The sequence below is a fragment of the Furipterus horrens genome, unplaced genomic scaffold (genome assembly GCF_987537825.1).
Source record: "Furipterus horrens unplaced genomic scaffold, mFurHor1.1.pri manual_scaffold_3, whole genome shotgun sequence".
Classification (NCBI taxonomy): Eukaryota; Metazoa; Chordata; class Mammalia; order Chiroptera; family Furipteridae; genus Furipterus; species Furipterus horrens.
Window position 1 is genome coordinate 5884401 of NW_028327173.1, and position 19794 is coordinate 5904194.

The following is a 19794-nucleotide window of genomic DNA, read 5'->3' on the forward strand; positions in this document are numbered from 1 at the left end:
AGCACTTTGGATTTTTATGTTTGTAAACTGGGACATGGACAAAAGTCAGGGTTTTTACAAAAACATTTGGTTAATATGAGTTTGAACCATTTTAAAAAACATACATGGAAAAAGGTCAGGGCTCACAGGTAAGATTTAGATTTTACAAAAAAGAAGAGTTGGAGTATGAATTAGAGTCCCAAAAGCAACTAGTTATAGTGTCCAGGGAGTTTCTTGAGGGTTTTTTGTTTTGTTTTGTTTTAATTAATATAAATTCATGGCTTTTATATATAAAAACACTTTTAACATTTTTTAAAATTCATGGGAGGTGATGGGGGTTATAGCCAGCTGTCACCCACCATTGTGACCGAACTGCTGAAATGTGGCTGTGCATCTACATGCATGTGTTCAGTCCCTTCCCACTGTCTTCCTACAGGCATATTTTTATACATTTGGCACCATAGTGTACAGACTGTTTAATCTCTGTATTTCCCCTTAACATAGTAACTTCTTCTCAAGTTGCATTGCAGTTTTCATAATTACATAAGAAATATAAAACTCAGTTTTAAAAGAAGTTCAGCGTTGCTCTGGGGAAAAGGAAAAGGATTGTTATTAACAAAATCCCATGTATTCCAAGGCCCAATCTATCTTAGGTCACTGTGTATATGAATTGTTTTTTCATTTTGAGGTAAAATTGGAACCGTGTTTTTCTGAAAAAAGTTGTTTCCTCTTGTCTCAGGCATGCAGAGGAGGAGAAGAAAAGTCTTGGACACGTCCGTGGCATATGTGCGGGGAGAAGAGAACTTGGCAGGCTGGCGGCCCCGCGGAGACAGCCTCATCCTCGAGCACCAGTGGGAGCTGGAGAAGCTGGAGCTCCTACACGAGGTAGCCGAGGGCCAGAGTCCCCAAGTACCCGATGTCCAGGCCCCGCCTCTGTGTGATCCTGGCTTTTCAGTTCCGATCACGATGAGGCATCTCATGCTGTACTTACCGAAGCGCTAACGAGCTTTGTGTTTGCTGAGGCAACGGTGTCGTTCGTAGGTGGAGAAAACCCGCCACTTCTTGCTGCTGCGCGAGAGGCTTGACGACAGCATCCCGAAATCCCTGAGCGACTCGTTGTCCCCCAGCCTGAGCAGCGGCACGCTCAGCACCTCCACCAGCATCTCCTCGCAGATCTCCACCACCACCTTTGAAAGCGCCGTCACACCCAGTGAGAGCAGTGGCTACGACTCTGCAGACATTGAAAGCCTCGTGGACCGAGAGAAAGAGCTGGCCACCAAGGTGCGCACCCCTCCCCCTGGCGGAGCGCTTTCCCAGGGAGACTCTTAGCTGGTCTCTCGGTTCCATTTCATCTTTCCTGACGGGCCTCTGTTTCACGGCCTGCGTGAACTATGAACATGGAAATAAGTAAAACTCAGTTTCTACCCTAATGAGCTTATAGGCAAGGGGTGACAAGCATATGATAGAGGTGTATGTCTAGGTGCTGTGGGAGCCAGAGGAGAGGCCTCCACAGAGGCACTTGGGAACTGACCTTGGAAGGCTGCACAAGGAGGGAGCCAGCTGTCCTGTACAATCAGGGTGCGGGAATCCTGGGGGGGACCAGAGATGAAGTTAGCAGGGTGGGCCAGGGCATCGTGAAAAGTGTGTACCATGCTAAAGAGGTTCCAGTGCCTTGGAGTAATGTGCAAGTATTTTAAGCAGGTATTTATGTTTTAGAAAGACTTGTCTGGCAGCGTTAAAGAGGGTGGGTTTGTGGTATAGATACAGACCAGAGGCAGAAAAACTAGATGAGAAATGATAAAGGTTTTAATCTAAGACGGGTATGTGGGATGAAGAGGAAGGAGGATCATGCTAGAGATATTTGGGAGTTAGAATTGGCACTCCTTGTCTCCTGGACGTAGTGGGAAAGGCAGGGGGCATTGAGGCCAATGAGAGAGATCTCGTGTCTTTTTTTGTTCTAGTAATCAAATGCCTTTTAGTGCCAGGGCAAATTAGGAATGAAAGGGATGCTATTTCATTCTTATTTCAAGCCATGGTGTTGCAGTAGTCACTTTTATAGATATGAGAATGGCTTTTTTAGCCACCCACTTATCTTTTTTATTAGGCAGATACAGGCTCCCTTGCTATATGTTCAGTTAATTTCTAGAACTGTCGGGCAGCATCTGAGCTCCACTGTGGGACTTGGGCACGTTTCCCTTCTCGCCTCGCAGTCAGGGCTTCATTGAACCACGGAAACTCACACTGCCCTTTCTCTTCCCTAGTGCCTGCAGCTTCTCACCCACACTTTCAACCGGGAGTTCAGCCAGGTGCACAGCAGCATCAGCGACTGTAAGGTGAGCAGTGCAGACTCTGCCCTGGCTTACGCTGCTTGTGGGCGGCTTGGTGTGGGTGTAGCCTGGTGTTTGAGGGTGTACGATATATCTGCTCTTGCATCTGATTTTCAGAACTCTGACTTCTGAAGATGGAAGTATGTACCCATGTCTCTTAGAGGGATTGTCGGATGGGAATTATTTTGGCTTTTTCCTGAATCCCTTGGAGAATATCCTGTAGGGGATGATATGTTAGTGTGTGATAGGGCACAGTAAGTCCTGAGGTTCTTGGTGGCATAAAATCCTGTTGCCTTCCACAAAGAGTAAGGTGAACACTTCAAAGAACTTCTGGGTCATTTACTCTAGTCTAGTCATCTTAACCTTTTTGCTGTTTCTGAAGATACCTGAAGCTCATTCCTGCCTAGGGAGTCTTTGTACCTTTGCTGTTCCTTTGCCTAGAATAGTCTTCTTCCAGATATTGCCATGACTGGTTCCCTATGTATTTTCTTTTTCCATTCAAATAATGCCTCCTTAATGACTCCGTGTGAAGCCAACAGCTCCTTTAAACTCGAAACCCTTTCCCTGCTCCATTTTTTTCTGTAGCACTTACTGCTTCCCGGCCCTTCCTAACACGCGTGTTGCCCGCCGTCCCCACTGGGAATGCCAGCTGAGCGGGCAGGGCCCCTGCCATGTCCCTGGGGCAGTGCCCGCGGTTCGAAGGGCCCGGCTCGCACCGACGGGCCGTTAATGCGGGGGCAGTGGCGGCACAGAGACCGCCTCGCCCCCGGTAAGTGTCCTCCTGCCTGAGGCGGCGCTCAGGCCGTGAGGTGCTTACGCGTGAGGCTCGTTTGCCCTTGTCACCTGCAGCAGAAGATGGTCTATGGTAGTGAGGCCCCTGGTTGTCAGAGGCTCTCGTTTCCGCAGAGGCAGGTTTTTCCCCCTGAATCTCACCCGCTGTGTTCTCTTCTTCCAGCTGTCTGATAGCTCTCCGATCGGGCGGGACGCCTCGGTGTCCAGCTTCAGCAGTGCGACCCTCACTCCCTCCTCCACCTGCCCCTCTCTGGTAGACTCCAGAAGCAGCTCCCTGGATCAGAAGTAGGTACCTGGATTTCTCTGAGAGAAGCTTATCTAAGAACCCAGGGCGACGCCAGTTCTCCTCTAGCTCAGTGGTTCTCAGCTGAGGGCAGCACCGTCCCCGGGGCCGCAGTCGGAAACGCGCGGGAGCCTTTTCTAGCCGTCACAGTGACGGGGGAGCTGCTGCTGACATCTCTTAATTTCTCATCTTCCTGACTTTCTGCACCAAATCGTTGGCTCCCCTTCTTATTCCCGTCCTGCCCATTTGTCCTTCCATTCCCATCCTGATCAGCCCCCCAGTCATACCAGATACAGGCAGCCCTGTCTTGGGGGAAATTATTTCAAAACTACTTTGAAAAAATATATTTTGATGACACAGTGAAATACGCAGGTAAGAACAACGGAGCCAGGTTTGGTCTGTGTTCCATGAGGTCGTCACTCCAGTCCCTTCTTAGCAGTGCACTGTCAGGCTCCTGTGCCCGTGTCCACTCACTGCGCTCCCTTGTCACACCCACCTGGCTATTATCCAGCTGGCACTCACGCAATAAAGTGTGGCTGGGGCACATACCACAGCCTGGAATCTGATGAACTCTAGGATGCCATAGACTGCAAGACATTATTCTGTGTACCACTAGGAAAGAAAAAGCACTGCCACTAAAACATGACACACTATCGATTGTAAGACACACCCCAACTCGAGGCCTGGTAAGGCATTTAGCGCTGCAGAGCATTGGAATTACTCCTTGCATAACACCCCTGGACTAGTCCAGGGCGAGGTGCAGCCCTGCACCGCCTGGTTGTGCAGGGGCTCCCCGCTGGCCCTCTTTCTCAGCCAGCCCCTAATGCAGCGGCTCTCAGACGCTGGTGTGCATCACCTGGCAGCCTTGTTCAAGCCCAGGTGGCTGAACCCCGCCCCGTGTTTCCAGTCCTATAGATCTGGGTCAGCAGCCTGGGGGTTTGAATTTCTGATGAGTTGCCAGGTACAGCTGATGCTGCTGGTCAGGGGACCACACTGAGGACCACTGTGCTAGGCGTGACCTTGGGACCAAATAGAAATGTAAGGGGATGGAGTTCATGTTCCAGAGACTTCTGTCAGAGGGCTTTAGAGTGGGAGGGACTGAGTTACTCCGTGGTCATCAGTGGCGAGTTTCCTTTTGTAACCTCCGAAGGGTGATACAAGTTGAATTCATCATTACAGTCCTACCTTGGTACTCATTGGCTTCAGAACTCGTCAAGCCCTGTATTCGTTGCATTTTAACGAGAAAAAAGTGTCTTAGCACTTGGTGCTTGCTGGGGACTCTACAACTTGTCTGAGTCATAATACTGTCCCACAAGAGAAAGTGCTTCATCGGTGGGCACTTGCCATGAGCTCTAGGATGAATTAACGCCGAGGCCCGAGCTGCCACTGTGCCTCACTGACGCCAGCTCACCTGCGCAGCCAGGCTCTCTGAAACGGGCGTCTGCGAGGCGCCTCGTGGGCAGGGAGAGGCGTCGTTCCTCCTGGTGAGGTGCTTGTACACATTGTGCACTGACCTCGCTGAGGCCTTTGTTACCCCTGACCTCTCTCTCTTAAAGGACCCCAGAAGCCAGTTCCCAGGCCTCTAGTCCCTGCCCAGAATTTGAACAGTTTCAGATTGTTCCAACTGTGGAAACGCCCTATTTGGCCCGAGCGGGGAAAAATGAATTTCTCAACCTTGTTCCAGATATTGAAGAAATTAGACCAGGGTGAGTACTATATTTACCAGAGACTCCAGTATTAAAAACAAACCAGCAAGAACCAGCGAGACCTGTTCCGTGAGGTCTATACCACAGCTAACACACATGGATCCAGGGCAGATGCGCTATGCTGGTTTCTGCTCCAGCGGGATTTTGTAACGCAGTCCCAGCCTGGCTTAGCATGCCGTGTGGTGCTTTATTTTCTTTTGTTCTGTTACTTTGGCATGTAAGGCTCTAAGCCAAATAGATCATTTGCCTGTTTTGTTCACATGAGGGACTTGGCCTAGGTGAAACATATTTCCATGGTCCTCAGCTCATGATTACTTTTTTTCTTAAGGTAGCTATTGTTGTTATTCTTTTTTTTTTTTTTAATGTTTTATTTATTTATTTTTAGAGAGACAGGGAGGGAGGGAGAAAGAGGGAGAGAAACATCGATGTGTGGTTGCCTCTCGCATGCCCCCAGCTGGGGACCTGGCCTATCACCCAGGCACGTGTGGCTCTCAGGCCAGTGCTAATTCCACTGAGCCACACCATTGATTATTTTTTGTGTGTGTGCGTGAGAAACTAACCTTTCTTATATTGTCCTTTTTAGTTCGGTGGTTTCTAAGAAAGGATACCTGCATTTCAAGGAGCCATTTTCCAGCAACTGGGCTAAACATTTTGTTGTGGTTCGTCGCCCTTATGTCTTCATCTATAACAGTGACAAAGACCCAGTGGAACGTGGCATCATTAACCTGTCCACAGCGCAGGTGGAATACAGTGAGGACCAGCAGACCATGGTGAAGGTCAGTCCTGCCCTCGCTTGGCTTTCCATTGCCACATACGCCCTTCCCATTTGAGTTGGGGACTCCATCATGTGGTACAGCACCTCTCCTGTACATCTGGCTCTCTGAACCTTCAGTGTCAAATGCTGTATGCCCTGTGGATGTGTCAGGTGATCCCATTACTTGTAACTTTAGTAACTTCTTGTCTACCTGCATCTCTTTCAGACACCTACCACCTTTGCTGTACTCACAAAGCACCGTGGGGTCCTTCTGCAGGCCCTCAATGACAAAGACATGAACGACTGGTTATATGCCTTTAATCCGCTCCTTGCCGGCACAATACGGTAAGGGGCTGTCCCTGTGTCTCCTTCCCCTCCCTGGCTTTTGGTCCCAGGGACTTAGCATAAATAGGGAAGGCAATCTTCCTGCAAACAGATTTAAAATAGAGGAAGGACAGGAGTGTAAGTGCGGTTGTAGGGTGGTGACGAGGCCTCGGCTTCTCATCAGGTATCAGCTGGTGTCCTGAGCAGGTAAGGAGACGGGTCACATTTGCACTCAGTTGATCTCTGTAGCAGGGGTCTCTAGGACTGAGTAAGGGGAAGATTGTGGGGGCCTTAATGGTCTGTCAGTCAATATTCAGCCTTATGATCCGGCCTCAGATCCTATGAGGGGCTTGTGTTCCAGGGTCCCCTGATGAGGAAGGCCACAGCCCAGCCTGTTTGTCCAGGGAACCTAGACACCTGGCCCTGCAGTGCAGTTTAGGAAGTTCCCAAGGAGGGAACCATGGAGGAAGAGGCCTGTGAGGGCAAAACATCTGGATCCAGTTTTCTAACCTGCCTCTCCATATTCACCCGCAGGTCGAAACTCTCCCGCAGGTGCCCGAGCCAGCCGAAGTACTGAGTGACTCTGCCGGGCGCCCTCACTCGCCTTCCAAGATATAAAGAAAGTGTTACCTCTCGTTTCTCTTTGTGACTCTTGACGGTTACTCTTGTATGTAATCCTGTGGCTTAACTACTTTTCCCTCCTTGTCCAGCACTTTTTCTAGCTCCCGTTCCCCATTTCCATTGCTCTGTACTCTTTCTTTTTTCCTGTGCTGAGAATCTTGTTAGTAGCATGTGGCCTAACAAAAGGGGGGGAAAACAGAACAAACAAAAAACACCCTACAAAATCCCAGAGGGGAATCCAGTGAATCTCCAAGTTATTTTTGGTATATTTGGCTTCCTTTTGTATGATAGGTCCCTGTTGTGACCTCCTCTGATATCTGTACTGCTGTCTTTGGATAGCTCTTCTTTTTTTTAAACAACATAATACTTTTTTTCTTTCCTCTGTTTGTAATATCAGTTTAATTTTTCTTGGGTGGCTTAGAGACAGAGGGAGGAGACATCTGGCCTTTCTAGAACCTGAGAGGAAAAAATTTACCTTTTCCCCTTCTATTGCTTTTTGTCCACCACTGATTCCTGCATTTTCCATTCAGGGAGGATGTCGTGGTGCGCTCAGTGATGGGGCAGGGGTGTTCTCTGAAACTGGGGCTTAGTTAGAGCGTGGCTTGGCAGTTTTCCGTTAGTGGAGGGAGACGGGAAGAGGACTTTGTAGCAGGCCTGGGACAGTGGCTGCTGTTGACCTTTTGCGGGGGAGGAACCAAGGCTTCAGAGGAGCGTAGGATGGGGGGGGGGGTGCCATGGATGCAGGCAGTCAGTAGGGTGCTTTTCGTTGCTCACATCCGGGTTCTTGTGAATTATGTTTCTCAGCTGGAAGGGAGCCTCTTCTCTGTTTCTCCATTCTGTTCGTGGCATTAGTGAGGGTGTGGAACAGTTTGGAATCAGCGCGGTGTCATACACAAATGTCCCACAAGGGGGAGGGTTTCACTTTCTGATGAGGAACTTGGCCATTGTTGCCATTGTAATTGTGGTAATGCCGAGTAATGACCTTGTGATTGCTGTAGCTCCCTTTGATCCAAGAAATGTAGCTTTCACGTATGAACTTGGAAGTCTCCCCTGAATCCGGTGGTTATTTACAATAATCCTTGTCAAACTGAAAATGCTTTCAGTGATGCCTGTTCCCTTATACAGTACTCATACATAAGCAAACATGGCAGGCTTTTGCTTTCTGGATCCCAGGATTAAAACCAACTACCCCCACCACTAAAATCAAAACAAAAGGATGTCTGGGGGTAGAGAAGAGGGCCCGCCTGAGCCCTGGCCCCGCTGTTTTGTTGCTTGTATCCGTCTGGCCTCTCCTTGGTCCTCTCCATCGGGTGTGGAGACGTTGCCAGGGGTGAGAGGAGGAAGCTGATAGTCTCCTCTGTCAGGACAGGGACAGCTGCTTCCAGAGGCCATCATGGAAGATGCTCTTTTTCTTTCCGCTGCCAGCATGCCCCCAAGTTCTGCAGGAATGACATGGAGAGGAAAAGGCCTCCAAGTTACTTGAGTGGCTTTGCCAGTTAGTCGCTGTGGGCTGTTCTGTACCATCCTTGACCTGCCTGCTCAGACTCTGTTTGACCATCCCTTGGGCATTCAGGACACTAGCTCCTTGTTCCCACTTTGTGGAAACTGAGGGTCCTAAGGCTGGAGGGTGCTGGGGAACTGGGTGGCTTTGCTTCAGGCAACAAAGGACAAGGACCATGCGCTCTGCAGGATAGTTGCTGGGCAGGCTCATCGTCACCCAGACCCTTGCTTCCGACATCCTGGCTGGTGTCATCGCAGACCAGGGCGCCCAGCGGCCCTCACTAGAGCTGCCTGGCAAAGAGGAGGAAAGCGAGGCAGGGAGAACGTAATAGAAGAAAGGACAGAAATCACAGGCTCTGACCTTATCTGAAAAGTGGTCAATAAAAACTAGCAGGTTTTTTTAGCTTTCTTCTTCTTACACATAGGTCACTAACATTTAGGTTACTTGTTTTCTAAATGATATTTTTAATGTAGTTAGCGGTTTCTGCATTGTCTAATGGACACAATATACCCTTCTGGTGTATACTCAAATCTAGGATCTGTCGGTGCTTAGAGGCAGCTTCCTGGACTGGAATTAAATCTAATTTCAGGGAAATGAAATTTGAAGGTTACTTTTAGAATTTAATCATGGATGCTGCTGCTGTTGCAAAGGTGGATGGAAGGGTCCATGTCTGTGTGATGATAGGTGGGGAAGGCTGAGGGAAAGTAAAATCATGTGTTACACTGAAATGACTTTTGTTTCTTCTTCTGACTCAAAACTGGCTTGGAAAGTCTTTGCTTTGGAGGTGTCAGCTCTTAGAACCGGCTGCACTGGACTGTTTGTAACATGCCCGGGTCGGAGGGCCTCATGAGGAGGCAGGGCTCTCGGGCAGGCGCGCCTCCTCCCAGCCCAGGGGCCCATCTTCCAATTGGAGTTGGAGCAGTTTTAGGGTTGATTTTCCTTTTCCGGACAGATCCGTCCCCATTGTGAAGCTCTGGGAGAGGGTTTATGACAGCAAGTATTTATGAGGCTTTAGCTGAAGCCATAGTGGCAGGGAAGTTGGGGAATGTACTGAACCTTTTAAGGAAACCACTTTTTGAGGGTTTTTAGTTTTAGTTTTTTTTCCTAAAATACTTTTCAACAAGCAAAAAAAAAGGCGAGTAAGAAAGCTCTTACACAAATTAAAGAGAAATGAGTGCTAATTAAAAGCAATCATCTGCTCCCCTCCTCCCCCATCCTCCTCTCTCCTGCCAAAGCAAAATGTGGCCTCACAGCCCGCACCAACCCAGCGCTCACGCCCTCCTGCCTGCGCCGGCCTGGGGGTCAGCCAGCTCCCAGGCCGGGCTCCGCGGGGCCGGCCAGCCCTGCGCGCAGCCAGGGGCCCCGGGAAGGCTGCTCCTGCAGCTGGGCGCGCAGCCGAACTGCCGTGCGCCGCTTCAGCAGGGCGATGGCGAGGGAAGTCATTTTTCCCAACTAGGAAACCACTGTTATTTTATCAGTATGTATCTTCTTTCCCTACAGAGCTGCTCATACTTATGATGGATATTTTTCAGCTCTTTTAAGACGAAGGAATAAATTAAATCCTTGTGAAAAGTCTTTTGGGATCTAAAACTGAACTGACTTTTGTCTGGCACATATTTCAAAGCAAAGACTTTGTTGCCTGCTGCTTGTTCTCTAATTTACAGGGATATTTAATTTTGTAAGGTATTTGTATATTTATACAGCTGTAATTAATTGCACATTGGACTGGAAAAGGAAGGATGGCTGGCGTGAAGCACCTGTCGGCACCCGGCGCCCCTGTGCCGCGTGTTCCGCGCGGGCGCTCCTGGGCGGGGTCAGGGCTTGTTTGTTCCACTCGGGTCCTTCATTTTTCCTTTTGGTTCCTTTTTAAAATGGGACTGTTAACCTGCTCCTTAAAAAGAATTCTAATTTGCTGCTGCTCTCAGAAGGTGGGCTGAATGTGTTTTACACAGGACTCTTAACTCGTGTGCACTGCATGCAGCTGCCCGCCGTGGCCGGCGACGCTTCAGCCCGTGTGCGGCCAAGCCATTACTGTATGAGGTAGGAGTGTGTTGATTTGTGTTTCCTTAGAATTGAAGTATCAGCTGAGAGATTATCTGCTTTCTCTGTTCAAAAGGCCATTTATGAAATTTGGATTTGAGCCCCATCAAATCTTAGGGAAGCCTCTAATTGTTTGGAGGAAAAACTTAAGAGTTGATACAAATTCATGTTAAAAACTCGCAGCCAAATGGCTACGCTCAGGTGGGAAGTCTGAGCTGAGGTTGGTCTCTCGCCAAACCCTGGCTGTCATATGTTGTTTTCATGTCTTCACGTTACTTTTTTGTCACGCTGTGTGTTCTGGCATCAGTTCGCCTGAGAACTCTGTCAGCCTCCTCATGTTGAAGGCAGTGTCTTAGACTCTGTGGCTCTAACGTACTTGTCCATTGAGACTTAAAGTCTCATGTCACCATCCTGTGCCCCACAACAAAACCCGTGAACATAAGTGGCCTTTTTGAACCAAGACTTTGCAAACTGATCTCTCCCCAGTGAAGGAGTCGAGCACATCAGCAACAATGTACATTATTAGTTTCAGGTTTTCATTTCCATGTTTCATTATGTAAATATTATCTGACGTGTGGAGCTTGGGTATACAGAATGTAAATATAGTTCCTGTATTTGTACTAATTCTGGTTCTTTTGCTGTATAGCCTTAGGCGTGCAATGCAGACATAGCCTACCTGTGTATGGTAACCTTGCATCACGGAACTATTAGTGAACGAGGTCAAACAATAAAGGTACAAACAGTGCATCAGAAGGCTCTCGAAGTGCATTTATTCTTTGCCCCTTGAATGGTAGTTACACAGATTTTTCTTGACTTGTGAAGATACTGCTTTCTAGGACAAAAGTCACGGTGTTACGACCTACATGTTCCTGTCTGACCATTCAGAACACCAGCTATTGTATAACCAAGAATGCTAATGAGGTGCTGTTTCTTTGAAAGTACTTCCCTTCCAAGTATGGCAGCAGCTATTTTAGGTAAAAGATTTGTCTCCACCTCACCCCACCCCAAAGCCTCTCTTCATACACCTACGAATGATTCTGTAGTAGTGGTGGTGTCGCGGGGTCGGGTGGTGAAAATTTGACCATAATCATCTTAGTTTAACAAGTTCCCATTGTAAGCAGAGCATGTGCAGGGACCTGTCCTGGGTGTTTGGGGAGAAACACGAAGGGAGGGAAAAGCAGCATTCAGGCAAAAAGCAATGATTTGCTCAACACCTGCCCAAGTACCCACCTGACCAGGTGCAGTCCAGATGCTGATGATTCAGCAGTGACAGGACATGCCCCCTGCCCTGTGGCCCTCCCATTCCAGTGGGGAGGACATTGGTTACACAAGTTTACGTCAAGTACAATCTATCACAGAGCAAAAGGAAGCTGAGTGAAGGATTAGAAGGGATGGGAAGGAGGCATCATTTTAGATGGTGTGGTCTGGGAAGGAAGGCCTCTCTTGGGAGATGACATCTGTACAGACTCCGGAATGAAGGAATGGGTAAGCCATGCAAATTCCTGAGCAAAGAGGTCTCCAAGCAGAGAAACTGAGCCCTAAAGGCAAGTGTCCTCTCTAGGTTTCAGAAATAACAAGGAGGCTGGCTTGGATTGAACATTGGAGTCATGATGTCAGAAGAGGTGGTCCAGTCAGGGCACATGACTAGGTTGCACGTCAGGTCCCCAGTTGGGGGCGCGAGTGAGAGGCAACCACACAGTGATGTTTTGCTCCCTCTCTTTCTCCTTTCCCCTCTCTCTAAATATAAAACAAACAAATAAATTATTTAAAAAGAAAAGAAAAGGTGGTTTAGGGCTCAGGTAACTCATTTCATGACAAAGAGGAAGCCAATGAAGGGTTTTGAGGTGAGTCACATGATCTTACAGTCACACATCGTTTGACAAGGGGGATAGGTCCTTGAAATGTATCATTAGGCGATTTCATCCTTGTGCCAACATCAAAGGGTGCACTTACACAGACCTAGAGGGTGTAGCCTACTACACACGTGGGCTGCGTGGCATACCACTGTTGCTATGTGTATGGCTGCGTGTATATTTTTGTGTTTTATTGACTTTGGAGAGAGTGAGGAAGGGTGAGAAAGGAGGGGGAACATCGATTTGTTTTTCCGCTTATTTATGGTTGATTCTTGTATGTGCTCTGACCAGAAATCAAACCCCCAACTTTGGTGTCGGGGACAACGCTCCAACCAACTGAGCTGACCAACCGTTCTGACTGTAGAGTGGAAAAGAGCTGGGGGAGAGGAGGGGACTGGAGGAGGGGAGGGGGACAAGTGGAAGAAGGGAGACAAACTAGGACATTGTTACCCCGATAGTCTAGGGAAGAAGATGGCAGCTTGGACTGAGTGGGAGCAGCAGAGGCAGGGAGAAGTGGTCAGACTCAGGATACGTTTAAATTGGAGCTGACAGTTGGCTGAAGGACCGTACACGGAGCCAGAGAGAGAGGAGAAAGCTCGCAGGGATGTGTGCCTGAGCAGCAGGGACAGCGGGGCAGTCCCCTAGGGTGAAGAAGATAGGAGGGCACTTACGGGCTGGTACGGAATTAAGAATTGGGTTTCAGTAATGTTCGCTTTGAGATATCAACATTTCCACCTGAGTGGGGAGGCGATAAGGCAGTTGGATGCACTGGTTGAATTCAGAGGGAGAGGTTGCGGCTGGAGACACACATTTGGGAGTTGTCATGAAGGTGACAGGTAAGGAGACCTGGCAAGTGAGTGTAGCTGGTGAGAACAGGAGCACTGCCACGTGTAGAGGTCAGGAAGAGAGGACAGTCAGCAGGGCGAAGTGGCCTGGGGGAAGAGTGACGCTGGGCAACCCAAGGAAGTGTTGGAAGATGGAGCTGACAGATTAAAGCAAGTGCTGAGCAGTGACCACGGTTCTGAGAACAGGGGCGTGTAGCAAATCTGAGGGAGCCGGTAAACACCATCACTTTTTCCCAAATTCAGAGCCAACCAAGAAAAGAATAAGGCAGATGGGAGATCAAAACACCTGTATTATTGTTAAAGCTGAGATTGGAGGCTGTGGCTTGTATTGGTGGATAAATGGATTTCCTGACACTGAGGCCCAGAGCCAGAGGGTGGGGAGCAGCGCTCCTCAAACTTGCACGCGCCCCAGACTCCCCGGGGGGTTGTAGTGAAATACAGGTTCTGGCTGGGGAGGCCTGAGACTCTGCGTTTCTCATACGCTCCCATGGGGCTTCAGTGCTGCTGTCGTGGGGCCCAGTCTGAGTAGCAGAAGTAGAGGCTCAGCAGAGTAGTGTGTGGCCTGGAGGCAGCCGAGGTCCTCAGAGAGGGGGGAGGTGGCGGCCATCCATGCGCAGGGGCTCCTTCCAAACTCACAGGACCATCCTTTCTCTCCTGGGGGTCTGTGAGGGGCTGACAGGTAAGGAATGTTCCAGTCAGGGAGCTCACTTTACATTGGAGGAGATAGCAGCTGTGCCTCTGCCCCAGCGGGGTCTTCGGTGAGCAGAGCTTCTTCGTGAGCGGTGCTGAAGAAAGCCTAACTGGAGCAGGTTCAAGGGCAGACAGAAGGAGAGGAGGTTGAAAGAATGAGTCCAGATAGGGTTTTCAGAGGTTTTTACTATAAAGGGAGGGGAGGAGAGCACATGGGGTCAAGGAGAGGTTTTTGTGAAAGGAGCTGGCCCCGCATGGGTGGACGCCGATTGGAATGAATGAACTGGAGGGAAACCTGAAGGTGGGAAAGGGGTAGGCCGGTGAGGTGGAGCCGCCCCACCAGTGGCGAGGAAGGTCCTCGATCCTCCCGGGGCACCTGTGGCTTATCCACAGCCCAGGAGGCATCGCCGTGTGGGTGGGCAGACCCCCGTGACAGGCGTGTCATCTTCTGAGCATTGTCTTCTCCAGGACTCCCAACTCACTGGTCTAAGAAGTTAGGTCGGCTCTAGGGAGCCCAGCAGGCCATGTCGTCCTGAACGCCACTGGGCTTTTCGTTTCAAGTGAATTCGTTTTTATAAAGCTGATTGTGCGCTCTAACGAAACCCCAGCCAGGGTCACAAAGGTTTGGTCCTTCACTTAGGGTAGTGTTCTGGGAGTGGCCATGTCTCTGGCAAAGGTGACACTATAGGATGTCAGGAGGTCCCAGGGAACGGTGCACATTTCATGCATTATTTTTCTATCTGATGTTCTTGTCATTCCACTTCTGGTTGCATGGAGAGATCTTTCCCCTTTCCCTTAGAAACTCCTGGTCTCTGCATAGTCTTACATTTTCAGCTTTTCTGAGCACACCACACACTTATCTGGCTTCAGAATATTTGGTCTCTGGGTTTCTACAAAATTACTTCCTACCTAGCCTGTGAACAAGTCACTTGAGTTCAGTTGCGGGAATTATACACCAAGTGGTGGCTGAGTTGGGATCTTCAAATCTGCCCCTACTAGTATGTTGCACGCCCTCTTACGTAAGTCAAACAAAGGATTCAGCCCTGGGATGTTTGCACAGAAGGGCTGTTTTCAGAGAATTCCTGCCAGTGCTTTGAGTTGGGACTTGGGGAATTAAGGCAAGGCCAGATGCTAAGTCACATTACTGTTTACTTAAGTATTAGAGGCCAAGCCTTTGAGGATTTTCTAAAAACTAAAGGTCAGCTCTAACTCAAGTAAGCCATGGTTTTACTGTGTCCATCTCTGAATGGGGGCCGGGGTGGGGAGGCTTTGGGGGGGATGACTTAACCTTTGTCCCAGCCCTGCTCTCCCAAACCCAGGTTGCTGTAGTTTTCCAACAATCCTGGGACCTGGGAAGCAGTATTTTTTGCTGGTTGTTAGCAGCTTAACAAAGAAAGAAGAAGGCTGTGTAGCATGTAACATTGGTAATAGAAGAAAAACATCATTGGCTATTTGATTAGATATTCAAATGTCTGCCTTAAAAGAAGCCTATTCCATAGTAACTCAGTGTGCCAGATGTTTAGTCACCTTGACTCAGCATAACTGCTTCCTTGACAAATCTCCCTTGACAAATCTTAGACTAGAGCAATCAATTTGTTCCTGCACAAATCTGATAGGAGGCTTCCTTGTAACCCAACCCACAGAAAGAGGAAGTGGTTGCAACAAAGCTGAAAGGTGTGGGAGGCCCTAGGCTCTTTTGAAGGGCCCTATTGTGTCAAGTTGTCCCTGTAAAGTTTCTGCAAGTGCCCTCCAAGACTAGGCATTGAAAGGTAACTTCAGTTTAGCTTTCCATGTGAAGTCAACTGAACATGGCTAATATACACCCATTCCCGGCTTGCCTGGGAAAATATGTCAGAGTTTGTGTGCTTGTGGCCTGCTGATCCGATCAGGAAAGAGTGCCAGGCTGGCCCTCGTAGACCTGGGTTAAAGTTCAGTTCTGCCACTCACTGGCTGAGAAAGCCTCCCTGCGCTGAGTTTTCTTTATCACATTGGATAATATTGATGACGACATCTTAAGAGTTGTGTAGCAATTTGAAGTTTATAGGCCTTACCTCATTTTGACACGGGAAGGAGGCAGGACTGGCAGGAGGTGGAATCCCTGCACTCAGGGAGCCTGCAGACCTAGCCCCTAGAGAATGGCGGGGCTTGGGGCTGCTCCCTGCGCCTGTCCTTTCGGAAGCTTCTCCCTGCATTTTCTGCTTTGGATTTCTTACTTGCTACGAGGCGTAGCCGAACCCGGCCTGCGGAAGAGAACTGCCAGCGGAAGCAGCGCATGGCTCAGGATCTGTTTCAGTTTCAGCGTGCCCCGTGATCAGTGCCTTTAGCAGAAGTCCCCAGCCCCGACATCTCCCTGGGGATCCGATGAAGGTCTTCATCGCAGACAAAAGGACCCATGGAGGGTGTATTGGCTATGGCAATCTGAAGAGGACAGGGAATGCTCACTGCATAAAATGAGAAAGCACAAAATTGGTAAAAATGACTAAAAACATTTTAAAGTACTTGAAATCAACTGAAGACAGACAAATTAAAAGCCATTTATTCTTGGGGGTAAAAAAAACGACTATAGAGCTTCAGGTAAGAGCAGTGGAGGCCTGCAGCCTTCTTGCCCGGGACGCTGCCTCTACTGCTTTCCATTCCATCTCCTCTCTGTTGGTAAGGAAAGGTGTTTTACAGGCTCAGGACTTTGCTCCAAAGGGTGCAAACTTGATCGTGTTTGTTTGGGGGAACTGGGAGGGGAGGGTACCTGTACCGTCTCTATCGGCTAAAACTGGCAACCTTGGTAAGAAATGAGTGGGGAAAACTCACGGCTTCCTAGCCTGAGGTCTCAGGCAAGCAGCAGAATAGCCAGAAATTTCACAGGGAGACTCTGGGAATAAAAGTGCCATACAGGGACTAGAGAAGCTCTCAGCACACCCCTGGCTGACTGGGAAAGTGCACCTGTGCAGCAGAGATTCCAGAAAGCCCAGGAAAAGTGGGGGAGCAGGTAAGCTGTGAATGCAGTTTGCAACGTGCACACAGATGTGGCCGAGGGGTCTGCGTGCAACATCTTTCCAATGAAGGAGACATGGGGCAACTCTCAGGAAGCCAAGCCAAAAACAAACATGAGAATAAAACATCTGAACAGAGCACTGAGATGTGGAATGGGAGTTCTAGAGGAGAGGAGAGAAAAAAGGGCCAGAAAAAAATTATTTGAAGAATTAATGGCTAAAAACTTCTAAATGTGCTGAGGGACATTAGTTTATAGTTCTAACTCTGTGAACCCCAATAGGATAACCTAAAAGGGAGCCACACCTAGACACATCATAAACTGCTGGAGACCAAAGGGAAAGTTTTCAAAAGAGCAAGAGAAAAACAATACATCACGTACCGAAGAATAACAGTGACTGCTCACCAGAAAAGGTGAAAGCTATAGCGACTGAAATGAGCTACTCAGGGTGCTGAAAGCAGAAAAACTTTACCAAGAACTTTTTATCCAGCAAAACCATACTTCAAAAATAAGGGCAAAATAAAGACATTCTCATATTTAAACAAGCAAAGAATAACCACTGAGAGTGCTAGCAGACCCGCCCTACACGAAATACTACAAGTCACACTGGTCGGGGCCCATGGACCCAAGCTCAGGCTGAGGCGCATGTTCCCAGACATTGTATTAGGATGTGCTTGCTGCGCGGGGGTGGTGGCGTATTTTTAACAGGAAGTGCTGGTGCCCGCTATTTACGGCACCCTGAAGGGGTGCAGAACAGAAGGTAATGGCCACGGGAAAGAGGATAAGATACCTGGGATGATGTGTTTGGATTGGGAAGACGCTGTGAAATTCATGGCTATGTCGTTGTCAAATGGGAAAATTTTCAATAGCAAACAATCCAATTCATGGACCATCTTCTCACCCGTCTTAGCTGGAACTTGGGGAACCACTGGAGCTTTGCAGGAAGCTGCAGGGGTGCTCATCCACCTCTCTCCCGGGTTTCACAAAGAAGTCTAGGAGCAGTTGTTCGCTTCAGTCCCCATTCCCACGACAGTTTGTATCTCTTCTTTCTGGGTCCTTTCCATTAAAGAGCTAGGAACTCGTATATGGGTACTAAGTACCAGGCACAAGTTTTCATTGGTTCCATGAACCCTAGAGCTACCCTGCGGGATGTTGTTATTCCTGTTTTACACATAAGGAAACTCTGAGAGTCAGTAACTTGCCCCAAACTGCACAGCTAGAAAGAAAAGAAACGAGCCAGCAGAGGTCAGTGGGACAGCAAAACCCATTCCGTTCCGTCTTTATCAGGCAACTTCCAAGAAAGCTGTCCCAGGTCATTTGCGAAGCCATCTGATCTGACCTCTAACACCTGCTGTCCCTATCACTGAGGCTGTGCACGAATCCATGGTTTACTGAGGGGGACTTCGGAGCGCATCTAATCCGTCCCCAGGGGGCGGTTCTGGTGTCGCACTATGTGACTCAGCAAGTCTCAGCTCTGCACCAGATCAGTGGTGCTCAGACTGGTTGGTTTCAGGGTCCATTACACACTCTTAAAAATGAGGACCCACAGAGCTGTTGATGTGAATGACACCTATCTGTATTTACCATTTAAAACACTAAAACTGAGAAACTTGAGTAACAGTTTCCCAGAACGAAAGGAAAAGTCAGGGATGTGATATTTTTGACAATCTTGGAAATTAATGTCTGGCTTAATGCAGCATAAATAGGTTAGATTCTCCTATCTGCTCCCACATTTAATCTTTTCCATATCACATGTCATGGAGCCTCTGGAAAACGCTGTACGCTTGTGAGGGAACGAGAAAGAAAAAGGCAGATATGAATGGGAACTGTAGAAATAGTTTTGTCCCCGCTTCTCCCTGAAAGTGTCTCGGGGACCTCCAGGGCCCCCAGACCACCCTTCCCTTTGAGAATTATTTTGAAAGGTGGTCCACAGACCACCCACAATCAGAATCACCTGAGAGTCCTCATAAAGTGCATTTCCTGCCCAGTCCCAAACCTGGGGTTTCGGAACCCACATTTAACTAGCTTCCTTACATACTGGAGTTTGGGGACACTCGGTTGGGAGAGCTCTAAGATTCCTGCCAGCCTGGTTCATCTGAGCTGAATGACTTTACTATGAAGTCACCTGTTGCCTGTGGTGGCAGAGCTGGGATTAAGACCCAGGTCTCAGTGCAGGGCTTTAGCCTGGCAGAGACACGGAAGCTGCTGCACTCTCTCTGGTCTGCCTGGCTTACCTATTCTCCATCTTCATATCCACTCCTTTCACCGCTCAGGGAAGCACTAAGGGCAGACTCCTTGCGTATAGCTTGAAAAATAAATTCTGGGCTTGCTTACAGCTATTTCTGCATGCAGTAAAAGCAAGAAGAAATGAAAAGGACTGAAAAGACAGGTGCCTCTCTTCCCCTCAGGAGGAAGTTCTGTTTTAACCCTGGCCCCACCTGGATGTCTGTACCATGAGTCAACCACAGCCCGTGATCCCCTTGCCAGGATGTGGGAGGGTATAGAAAGAAAAGAAGTGGAAGGCCTGGCTGGTACAAAGCAGGCAAATATGGAAGCAACACAATGAAAAAGTTTATATAAAGAATCCAATAGTGAAGATCTAACACAGGGAAATATTTACATATTTAAATGATTGTGGTATCATTTAAAATTTCAGAATAACATCCCATTATTGCCTTCAAAAACATTATTATTATGGTTTAACACCTAACTTCCAGTAGAACAAAACCACTATAGTGGGACATTTGCTAACATGGAAGTACCTGTTACAACCTGTATTACAAAGTAATTGTGCAATTGGTGTGACAGAAATAGCACCAATTGTACAGGCTACTTGAATCAGTCACAACTGGGCCACCAACTAGCCATGAACTAGCTGTTACTTTTAAATTAAACATCTGTTGAAGACTTACTATGTGCAAGCAACTTAATTAGGTGATATTAAGAAGAAAAAAAACTACAAAGTCCTGGTGCAGCCAAGCCTTGTTCTCAAGCATCTGTTGCTGGAGGCGGCAGGGTTCAAAGTGCTAAGGTCAAGATGCCTGGGCACCAGGGAGACTTTTGAGAAGGCATGCGGGATGTGGTATTTGTTCG

The 19794-nt window shown here is 48.5% G+C and overlaps 1 protein-coding gene across 7 annotated transcripts in view; it reads left to right on the plus strand.

The window, feature by feature from the left end:
• Window positions 1-11080, plus strand: part of KIF1B (kinesin family member 1B) — a 132275-nt gene extending 121195 nt beyond the window's left edge. For all 7 annotated transcript variants that reach the window (XM_090268568.1, XM_090268571.1, XM_090268570.1 and 4 more), the window contains 8 exons: window positions 719-864; window positions 1021-1260; window positions 2241-2312; window positions 3262-3383; window positions 4938-5087; window positions 5671-5863; window positions 6068-6186; window positions 6700-11080. In XM_090268568.1, the coding sequence (XP_090124694.1) occupies window positions 719-864; window positions 1021-1260; window positions 2241-2312; window positions 3262-3383; window positions 4938-5087; window positions 5671-5863; window positions 6068-6186; window positions 6700-6742 (1085 nt within the window). In that variant the 3' untranslated portion in view covers window positions 6743-11080. The remainder of the gene's footprint in view (window positions 1-718; window positions 865-1020; window positions 1261-2240; window positions 2313-3261; window positions 3384-4937; window positions 5088-5670; window positions 5864-6067; window positions 6187-6699) is intronic.
• The last annotated feature ends 8714 nt before the right edge of the window (window positions 11081-19794 follow it).